At 48.4% G+C, this 11,324-nt stretch overlaps 1 protein-coding gene across 1 annotated transcript in view; it reads right to left on the reverse strand.

Annotated features, from left to right (window-relative positions):
• RAB44 (RAB44, member RAS oncogene family) overlaps window positions 1-11,324 on the reverse strand; it is a 39,511-nt gene that overhangs the window by 16,883 nt on the left and 11,304 nt on the right. Inside the window, exons 3-7 of the mRNA XM_049653373.1 lie at window positions 4,522-4,633; window positions 3,362-3,530; window positions 1,963-2,109; window positions 1,217-1,307; window positions 704-799 (exon numbers count right to left, since the gene is read on the reverse strand). Of these exons, the coding sequence (XP_049509330.1) occupies window positions 704-799; window positions 1,217-1,307; window positions 1,963-2,109; window positions 3,362-3,530; window positions 4,522-4,633 (615 nt within the window). The remainder of the gene's footprint in view (window positions 1-703; window positions 800-1,216; window positions 1,308-1,962; window positions 2,110-3,361; window positions 3,531-4,521; window positions 4,634-11,324) is intronic.

The raw sequence follows: 11,324 nt of genomic DNA on the forward strand, positions 1-11,324 counted from the left end.
ACGTTTTTATTTATTTTTGAGACAGAGAGAGACAGAACATGAACAGGGGAGGGTCAGAGAGAGAGGGAGACACAGAATCTGAAACAGGCTCCAGGCTCTGAGCGGTCAGCACAGAGCCCGACGCGGGGCTCGAACTCACGGACCGCGAGATCATGACCTGAGCCGAAGTCGGACGCTTAACCGACCAAGCCACCCAGGCGCCCCTCAGCAGCCTTTTAGAGCAAGAGTTCTGATCTCCATTTCCGATGAGGAAACCAAGGCTCAGAGAGGTTACAAACCTGCCCAAGGTCACTCAGCAGACAGTGGAGACAAAAGCCGAATACCACCCTGCCACTGAGCCTCTCCAACGTTGAGCTCTCACGTTTGCCCAGTGCTTTCCTGTTTCAAAGTGCTTTCCCATTTATTACCTCATTTGACAAAACTAGCCTGGGAGATGCAGTAGATGTGGCTATTCCCATTTTACAGATGGGGAAACTAAGGCCAAGACAAGCAAAGTTGTTGCCTCAGATTTGCATGGCTCTTAATTGCAGTGGCAGGGATTTGAACCTGGACCTTCCCAGCGGTCCCTCGGCACTGCCTGGCCTCATCTCAGCAAAGGGGGCCGCTCTTATACGGGAGCCCAGCCAGCCCCATGAATTCTCAGGAGATGGGTGTCAGAGCCTATGCTCAGAAATCGGGCTCCCGGGGAAGCGCTGTCACTCACCTCCCTCTGGCCCTCAGTCAGCCGCTGAAATTCACGCTCCTTGGCCTCCAGGACCTCCTGCATCTGGGAGCTAAAGGCCAGGCCCCGGGAGTCGCTCTGCAGAGCAGACAGGTTTCAGCCCCAGTGCTGCACACTCTAAGCCCCAGCAGGGCCGGGCCTCCCCACACTCCACCTCATCCAGGCCCGGAGCCTGGGTCCAGGACGCCCCAGCAGGGAGGGATCTCAGGACAACTTCCCTGACGCAGGCCTAGATGGTGGCCACAAGGAGACAGGCCCGGAGAGCGAGGCCTGGCAGAGACGGGCAGGGGGCTCAGGCACAGCTCTCCCCACCCCCTCTCTCGGGAATGCCAGCCGGTTGGTCGGGGCGGGGGGGATGGGGGGGGCGGGGGCAGTGATAGGACCTACTCCCAGCAGCCTCCCCGCTGCCCCCACTGGCCGGTCTCTGGCCCCGCTACTCGCCCCCAGCGGCGAGTCCAGGGCAGGGGGAAGGGGCGGGCTGCCAGGGGAGGCCACCTCGGCCTGCAGCTGCTGCTTCTCCCGGAGGATCTGCTGCTCCATTTCCTCATAGAGCTGTTGCACCTCTCGATGGTGATCAGAGTCCCGCCTGGCAGGGGTGAGAGGCGGGCGGCACATCAGCACCCCGGGACCCTGCTGCTGGCAGGGGTGGACTGGGCCTAGGTTTAGGGTCCATCCCACTGCTCACCTCAGGAGCCACTGACCCCTGCCACCCTGAGAGCAGTCATCCCAGTAATAGCCTCTGACCCACTCACCCTTGCCACCCTGAGAATAGTCATGCCAGTAACAGCCCCTGACCCGTATGCCCTTGACATCTGTCATCATGCTGACTCCTGTAACCATCACCAAGATGTTGGTTCCCCTGGCCCTGCCCCATGGTCCCTGTTGCCCCCCTCACTCCATCGCCGCTTCCCGCGTCACCATCCCCACCCTCAAACTCAGACTCCACGCCAAACCCAGGGTTGCCACATGCATCATAATCTACAAGAGCGATGTCCCTGGAGGTGGGTGCCACGGTGGCCCTGCACTGAGACACGCTTGCCATCCCCATCACTGCTGAGGCCCAGCTCTGTCCTCCTCACCAGGCCCCCCGAGCCAGCCCTTCTTCCAGCTCAGCTCTGCCCCCCACCAGCTCCCGGGCCCTGTGGTGAACCCCAGGCCTCTATGCTTCTGGAGCCGAGGGAATCCAATTCGCATTCAGCCAAACGGGCAGAGAGCACGTACTCCGCACCAGCCCCACTCACTTCCGCAGGGTCAGCTCCAAAGCCTCTTTGTCGGCCTGTGCCTCCTGCAGGCGGCTGGTCATCCTGGCCAGAAAGCCCTCCAAGTTGCCTGCCAGCTGGGGCTCCTCCTGCCGCAGCTTCCCCCACAGCTGCCAGATCTCTGCCTGACTGGGGAAGGGGGGTAGCCAGAGATTAGATATGAGGTGGGACCAGGAGGCAGGGGGCCCACTTCTCCATTTTAATGGCAACACCCCAGGAGACCCGGGCACCTGGGCCACGTTAACCTCTTTACACCCTACCAGGTACAATTCAAGTTCCCACCTCCTCCAGGAACCTTGGCCAGAACCTCTCCCTTCGTGAACCCCCACAGCCCTTCGTCTCTCCACAGTTTGGCGATGAATTATGGCATGGGGGGGAGGGGGGACTCGGGGGCCTGACGGCCCAGGGCTTCCATTGCCTTCTCTCTTGTCCCACTCTGTAGCTGTGTGACTTTGGTAACTCCCATGCCCTCTCTGGGCTTGTTGGTAAAATGGGGAGGCTGATACCTACCCAGTAAGGTCGCTGGAGAATGAGACTTGCCCAGTGAAAGCATCAGCTTGGAGCCTGGCCCATGGCTGGCACTCGACAAATGCTGCTTTCACACAGATTTAATTAAGTCGTGAAGACAGATGCCGGAGGGCTGAGCCCAGGCCAAGCTGCCAAGTGGGCAGATGGCTCCCCACCACACCTGCCCTGCCAGCCTATACCCTAAGTCCCACGCTGCATGCCCCACCACTCCTGGCCCCACCTTCTGAGAGCCTGTCCTCACAGAGCCCCCTGAGTTAGGTAAACGGGCAACAGTTGTTCCCTTGCCGGCTCTAAGAGACCCAGTGGGACCTGGGAGACGTGAGAGAGGCAGGGTCCCCCTTCTCTGAGCATGAGTGAACCCCATGAGCCCAGGGGCTGAGACAGTTTGGAGAAAATCCCTCCCCATCTCCAAACCTGTCCAGCCCAGGGCCTCACCGTACCTGAAACCGCTCCAATTGGGGGATCCTCTTTGTGGGTCAAGAAAGGCACCCTCAGTCGTGTTTTTAAGAACGTGAGTACCCTGGGGAGCCTGATACCCCCAACCCACCAATCCTGGGGAGCAATCATATAGGGCAGGACAGGGGGAGCGAGTGGTGGTGGGAGGGACTCCTCAAGAGCAGACACCCTCCACACGGGCTTCATTTAATCCCACAACTGCTCTTAAACTCACTGCAGCTGGGAAACAGAGGTCACAGGTTAGGCCACTGGCCCACAGTCACACAGCTAACAAGTGGCCACACCAGGATTTGCACCCAGCTCTATCTGGCGGCCTCCCACCTTGACACCGAGTCCGGGTGAGTCCTCGCCCCCACAGACTGGCAGGGCCCGCCCCCACACACGGCGCCAGCCTTACTCGGGAAGTAAGTGGCCTGCCCCCAGCTGCTGTATGAATGCGAAGAACGCCTCCTTCTCCTCAGGGTCAGCCTCCTCCAGCACCGGGAGGCTGACGGCTGCAGATTCCCTCTTGGAGGGCACTGGCCTCTTTCTGTGGACCCCGTGGGTGCCGGAGCCGAAGACGTTCTCTGTGGGACAGAGGGGACAAAAGGCAGCAGAGTGGGGCTGGGCTCACCACCACCCCCCCCCATCTCCCATCTTGCCCTGCTTCAGCCCTTGGGGAGATAACTGTATCTGCGTTGGTCACATTGATACAGGGCCATGTTCATACGTTCGTCCTATCAACCTTGGGAATCTACTTAAGCTATACTCCGCCCGTTTTACAACGTGTAAATGCAGATTCCTGGCCTCCCTCTCTGTTGTCCCCCAAACTTTTGGAGACTCAGCAGACCTGAGAACTCTGGATGGCTTTGCTGACATTTAAGGCTGAGCTGTGCTTTGCAGGGTCTCTGCAAGGACATCACACGTTCCATTCCCTGAGCTGGAAGGTATACCCCTATTGAGAAGATCAGCGGAAATAATGTACCCTGCCAGCCTTGGTCTCTTTAGGTCCTTTTGGGACTGTCTTGAGAATCGAGTGTTGGAGTAGCCCTGCCCAACGGGGACAAAGGGTCAGGGAAGTCCTCAACCACTAAATATCACCCTCTGCTGCTCCCTGAAATTCCCTTAACCAAAGCTCTCCTCAGGCAGAAACGAGGCTTGTGGTCCCAAGAATGGGGGTGTTTAACTTCTTGCTCAAGGGAAGCCTTTTTTTTTGGGAGAACACAAGTGAGGCATCAGAAAGTAAGCCTGGAGGCCTCCCTGGAGGAGGGGGGGGTTTGCTAAGGGGAGCCCCCAACCAATGAACTGCTTTCACTGGTGGTAAAAGAAGTGAACAGGCCTCCTGGGTTAGAGTTTTAAGACAGAGCTCTGTCTTAAACCAGCTGCCTGCCCACACAGGCTTAGTATCCTCATCTCCAGAATAATCCATATTGTCATCCACGCCCTGAATTGCTCTCAGGTGTGTGGTGAGGTCCTCTATTGCCTACCCTGTCGGGCCAGCCTCCCCGTACTGGGCATACTGCATGGGACTCCTGGCTGTGCAGCAAGTCCCCAGAGGCCCTCCCAGGACAGACATACTGAGCCCAGAGCTGAATTCTTCAAGGGAGAGGCGTCCCTTCTGCTCCACATCCACCCAGTCAAAGATCATCTCCAGCTCGTCCTCGCCACTCAGGAAGCTGAACTTGGCCACCTGCAAGGAAGAGGTAAATTGGGCGCTGTTCCCACTGGGGAAGACGCTGGGCCACCCTCAAGAAGAAGAGATGTTTGGGGACGTCTGTTCGACTCAGTCGATTGAGCATCCAACCGACTTCGTCTCAGGTCATGATCTCACGGTCGGTGGGTTCGAGCCCCGAATCGGGCTCTGTGCTGACTGCTCAGAGTCTGGAGCCTGCTTCGGAGTCTGTGTCTCCCTCTCTCTCTGCCCCTCCCCCACTCAGGCGTGTGTGTGTGTGTGTGTGTGTGTGTGTGTGTGTGTGTGTGTGTGCGCGCGCGCGCACGCGCGCACGCTCTCTCTCTCTCTCTCTCAAAAATGAATAAACATTAAAAAAAGTTTTTTTAATTAAAAAAAGAGGTGTTTGCCTTCAGCCACTCCTACCTCCCCTCTCCCCAACTTTGGAGTCCCAGCCCCAACCTGTCCCATGGCATACCCTTGAGGCTCCAGGACCCCACCCAAGACAGCACCCCCCCTCAGCATGGCCTTGACCTTCCTCCCCACTTTTTCCCTTTCTCCATCCAACATCAAAACTTATCTGTTCTGAGTCTCACCCTTTACGATCCTAATAAAGGAGAGTAGCTAATCCTCCCCAGAATGTGTTTATCGGTATCCAAAAGAATTATCTGGAATTTGAAAATAAGTCCGAAAGGTTGACAGCACGTTCTTTCAGCATTCCACAGGGGCAAAGGCCACCCAAGCATCTTCTAGACTATAGGAATGTACTTCATTTCCTCCCCTGGCACAGACTGGAGGTCCCAGACTAAATGAAGTCACACATTAACCTGTAGATTTTGTCCAGGAGAGATGTAAACAATTTTCATCTGCTGGAACAGATAACCTCAAAGATTCATGGCCTGTTGTACATTAACCAGCTTTTAAAAATCGAACTCAGCCATCTCATTGTAACACTTCTTTGTTATTCAGCTTTTTAAATGCTCTTTCAACCATTCATAATATCTCTCATTAATTAATGAGCTAAATAGAGTCTTTGAGATGGCTTTATTTTATTTTTGCCCAAGGGTAATAATTTTATCTTTTTGAAAATTATATTTTAAGAGTTTGGGAGGTTTCATGGAGATGCCCCAGTAAACTCAGATGTCAGAACCAAGCAACCTACGGTACTGGAGAGGTGCCTTTCATGGTCTCTGTGAACCCAAGCACTTTCTCTCTTGGCTCTTGGAGGGAATCCCATGTGTGACAGAACTTTAGGTTTGCTGACTCTGCTAAAAAAATTTTTAATGTTTGTTTGTTTATTTATTTATTTATTTATTTTGAGAGAGAGAGCATGAGAGGGGGATGAGCAGACAGGGAGGGAGACACAGAATCTGAAGCAGGCTCCAGGCTCTGAGCCATCAGCACAGAGCCTGATGTAGGGCTCAAACCCAAGAACTGTGAGATTATGACCTGAGCCAAAGTCAGATGTTTAACCAACTGAGCCACCCAGGTGCCCCATTGCTGTTTCTTATGTTGTTGTTGTCTTTTTTTTTTTTTTTCCTCGCTGATTTTGTGTTTTCATTTTTCGTGGCCGCCATGATGGGGAATTCAATTTTATGGACCGGCCATTGCTGATCTCTATGGGACGCATGATAGAGACCTAGTGTCTATTGGTTGAGAGGCAGCAGAAAACCTGATTTGCTGATCTTTGGTGGTGGTGGTGATGGTGGTTTTTCTACGTGTGCTCCAAAGTGGCGAAGCATTTTGTACCCACTGGGAAGGAGAACAACTCTTTGAGAGCTGGACAGGTGAGTTTCGTGTGCCTGTGTTTACTTTTGACCTGTGGCCTGTGAGTTGTGGATATGAAGCCACTGTGTCTGTGTATCTATGTGTCTACATGTCTGTAATTCAGAAATACCTTTAACTCTTCTGTGAGTATGAAATATTTTTCTGCATCTGGAGGGTATTAATGACTTAGAGTACTATGTCTCTTACAGGGGTTCTGTGTTGATTGGTTTATAGAGACAAATAAGTGTTTATATAAATCTAATTTCCCCCCAAATCACAGAAAATAAAGAAACTGAGCTTCTAATGCTTTAAATGTGCTAGATTAAACAAAACTTTTTTTTAATGTTTATTTTTGAGAGAGAGACAGAGCATGAGTGGGGGAGGGGCAGAGAGAGAGGGAGACACAGAATCTGAAGCAGGCTCCAGGCTCTGAGCTGTCAGCACAGAGCCCGACTTGGGGCTTGATATCACCAACCTGAGATTATGACCTGAGTGAAAGTCGGATGCTCAACCAACTGAGCCAGTCAGGTGCCCCTGTGCTAGATTTTTTTTTAAATCCGTCTTAAAAGAAATTGCTAGCTCAGAAAGCTTTTAAAAAACCAAGTTAATGTAATTAATGTGGATCTTTGGCTAAATTAGATTGGTTTAATAATTTTGCTTATAAAATATAAATAATATCTGTGTTTTCTCTGCTTTATATTAAGTATCGTACAATTATACTTTCTACTTTTTATAAGATCTGGATTTCTTTTTTGTTTTTGTTTTTATTTATTTTTTTAACGTTTATTTATTTTTGAGACAGAGAGAGACAGAGCATGAATGGGGGAGGGTCAGAGAGAGGGAGACACAGAATCTGAAACAGGCTCCAGGCTCTGAGCTGTCAGCACAGAGCCTGACGCGGGACTCGAATTCACGGACCGCGAGATCATGACCTGAGCCGAAGTTGGCCGATTAACCGAATGAGCCACCCAGGCGCCCCTGGATTTCTTTTTTGTGAAGAAACTAGTTAATCTGAATTTTCCACACTTCTGATTTTGTCTCACTAATCAAACAATCCAACATAATCCTCACATAATGTTTAAGATTATAAAAATGTAAATTTGGGTTCAACTAAATTGATTCATTACACAATTCCAAGATCCTTAGGTAACTTTAAAAACATGAATTAATATTAATTAATAAAGAATTTTAGGGGGTGCCTGAGTGGCTCAGTCTGTTAAGCATCCAACTCTTGATTTCAGCTCATGTCATGATCTCACAGATGGTGAGTTCGGGCTCAGTTCACTATTTCAAGCACTGCTTTGGGTTCTGCACTGACAATGCAGAGACTGCTTGGGATTCTCTCTCTTTCTTCCTCTCTCTCTGCTCCTCCCCCATCTCTTTCTCTCTCAAAGTAAATAAATAAACTTAGAAAAGAAAAGAAAAGAAAAGAAAAGAGGGGCGCCTGGGTGGCGCAGTCGGTTAAGCGTCCGAGTTCAGCCAGGTCGCGATCTCGCGGTCCGTGAGTTCGAGCCCCGCGTCAGGCTCTGGGCTGATGGCTCGGAGCCTGGAGCCTGTTTCCGATTCTGTGTCTCCCTCTCTCTCTGCCCCTCCCCCATTCATGCTCTGTCTCTCTCTGTCCCAAAAATAAATAAAAAACGTTGAAAAAAAAAAAAAGGAAAAGAAAAGAAAAGAATTTTTGGCTACCTGGACAGTTTCTGAGAAAAACTGAAACATTGGGGCACCTGGGTGACTCAGTCGGCTAAATGTCTTACTTTTGATTTTGGCTCAGGTCCTGATGCCACGGTCATGGGACTGAGCCCTATGTTGGGCTCTGTGCTGGGCGTGCAGTCTATTTAAGATTCTCTCCCCTCTCCCTCTTGCCCCTCCCCCCCCACTCTCTCTCTTTCTTTTTCTCTAAAAAAAAAAAAAAAAAAGAGAGAGAGAGAAAGAAAAAGAAAAGCTAAAACATTGCTAAGCATGATTTTAAGTTTATATCCTTTTACTTCTTATTTTTATGTGCAAGAGAGCAGCTAGACCTTTGAGTCATGTTAATGAGTCAATTCATTCCTGCCACTTTAAATAGTTGTGCAAGGCAAAGCAGAGATTCAAGTAGATATTTGTACACCCAAGTTCACAGTGGCACTATTCACAATAGCCAAAAGATGGAAAACAACACACGTGTCCATTGGGGGATGAACAGAAAGACAAAATGTGGTCTATACATACAGTGGAATATTACTCAGCCTTAAAAAGGAAGGAAATTGTGACACATGCTATATATAACATGAATGAACGTTAAAGACATCATGCTAAGTGAAAGAAGCCAGTCACAAAAAGACAAATATTGTATTTTTCCAGTTATACAAGGGACCCAGAGTGGTCCAATTCATGGAGACAGAAAGTAGAATGGGGGCTTCTAGAGGATGGGGAGAAAGGAGAATGGGAATTAGGGTTTAATTAGGGCAGAGTTTCAGGGCGCCTAGGTGGCTCAGTCAGTTAAACGTCCAACTTTGACTTGGGTCATGATCTCACAGTTCATGGGTTCGAGCCCCACATCGGGCTCTGTGCTGACAGCTCAGACTGTGTCTCCCTCTCTATCTGCCTCTTCCCCTTGCGCTCTGTCTGTCTCTCTCTCTCTCTCAAAAATAAATAAATATTTTTAAAAATTAAAAAAAAAAGAAATCTTGCAATATTTGTTGCATGTAGATGAAAATCAAAACTGAGGGTATAAACTATAACAAAATCTGACATCAAATATGGCTTGGGTTAGGAGGGTGAAGGTTAAATTTAAAAACAGTATTTATTTATTTATTTATTTATTTATTTATGGTTTGGGTTAAAAAAAGAGCATCATCAGAAGAACTACCAAATCAGAAGAGATGTTCAAGCTTTATGTAGGTAAAATGTCATTAATACACTATTTCAGAAACTTCATGCTTTATGGGAAGGCCCTGGAGATTTCTCAATGCCTTTGTAAGTGCTTATTTTCAGGGGGAGCACCGATCAAACCCTTATGAAATCATTATGTGCAGTATCCCAGCAAAGAACTTTACTCTCTTCTACTCTGATAATATTAGTTACTGTCATAAATAATTACAGCTTTTCAGTCTCGTTACCAAATAAGTTTCTGCTTTCCTATTTTGTCCTGGAGTCTCCGGTAAAATCTGCAGGCCACAAAGGACTGACCCAAAGACTTGTGGGAAAGAACTGCACCAGGTTCTATGCTTCTGATACCTCTGTTTCTGTTGTTTCACTTGGGTACAAGGATTCTGAGCTGACATTGGCCGACCCTCAGACTGAACTGGTGGACTGACAATTTCTAGGACACTTGAGTCCAGAAGCAGCCAGCTCACCCAAGATCCAGCAGGACAAGAATTAATTACATAGAACGGAGTGAATTGTTCAACTGAGGTTAGACATTTTAATGTTTGTTTATTTTTGAGACAGAGAGAAACGGAGTGTAAGCAGGGGAGGGGCAGAGAGAGAGACATACACACAGAATCCAAAGCAGGCTCCAGGCTTTAAGCTGTCAGCACAGAGCCCAACGTGGGGCTGGAACTCACGGACCATGAGACCATGACCTGAGCCAAAGTTGCATGCTTAACTGACTGAGCCACCCAGGCTCCCCTGAAGTTAAACATTTTAAATGCTGTCTGAATCTCACTGACCCCCTCCTGTATCAGAAACCAACAATTTTACTGAACCTCCTTACTTTCCATGTTAACATAGTTATTTACACGGGTTCAATAAGAATCTGTCCTCCTTTCTGTTGGGATATAGCTGGATGAATCAATTGTGTAACTGATGAGTCATGTAGGAGAATGATTCTCATATAATCAGACATGACGAGTCCATTGTAAAGAACAGCCATGGAACCAATGTCTGCAAAACCCTTCCAGAAACCTGGCCTGGAGCCAGTTGATAAAGAAAACCACTTTCGGGCAGGAGAGGGACCTTAGTAAAATTGGGAACCCCAAGGAGAAAGGAAACCCTTTGCATTTATAGGGGCTGCAGGTAAAAGGTGGTGGAGAGAGAGTCTTGGGTTTAGTTTCCTGGCCTGAGGATAGAAAATAGGGTGGCCAGCTTGACCCAGTCTGCCCCAGACTTTCCCAGTGTTAACACTGGAAGTCTCTCATCCCGGTACCCCTCCAGTCCCAGGCAAACTGGGACAAACATTCACTCTACATAGAAGAGCAAATAACAGAGGTTTTAAATCTAAGGTTCTGCATGAAAATGTTTAGACAGAAGCTAAAATGGTTTAATGCCTTCGAAGTCTGGATTTGCAGAGCAAACTCAAGGATGCACGTGTTTCACTTACGGAAACCTAATGAGAATTGGCTTTTTTATATCGAGAATAAGCTTGGGAGATTATTTATCATCACAGAAAATCACCTGAATACTTGGAAACTTGGAAACAGGGCCAAAAGGTGGAGAGCATGTCGCTTCAAGCATTGTCTAGACTAGAGGAATGCACTCAGTCCATCTCATTGTTTATCTTTAATTAAAAGTCCCAGACGTGCTGAAGTTACTTGTTAACTTGTGGAGTTTTGCCCAGGAGAGATGAAAATAATTTTTGTCTAGTAGAACAGATAACCCCAAAGATTTACGGCCTGTGGGACATCAGCCATGTTAAAAATTGAACTCAGCAATCATCCTAACACTGTCCTGTCAGATTGCCTTTAAATACTGTATCCTAGCTTCTTACATACTTTTTGAGCCAGTCGTAACATCTTCCTGGCTCCTTCATTAATCAACAATAATAATTCATTAGATAAGAACTTTGATAAGTGTTGATTTTATATTTACTTGAAAGTCTATTTTTTATCTTTTTGAAAATTATATATACGTATATATATAATTTATGTATAAATATGTATTATGTATATATGTATATACGTATATACATAATTTATACATAAATTATATATATATACATATATATAATTTATACATAAATTAATAC

The sequence above is a fragment of the Panthera uncia genome, assembly GCF_023721935.1.
Source record: "Panthera uncia isolate 11264 chromosome B2 unlocalized genomic scaffold, Puncia_PCG_1.0 HiC_scaffold_24, whole genome shotgun sequence".
Lineage (NCBI taxonomy): Eukaryota > Metazoa > Chordata > Mammalia > Carnivora > Felidae > Panthera > Panthera uncia.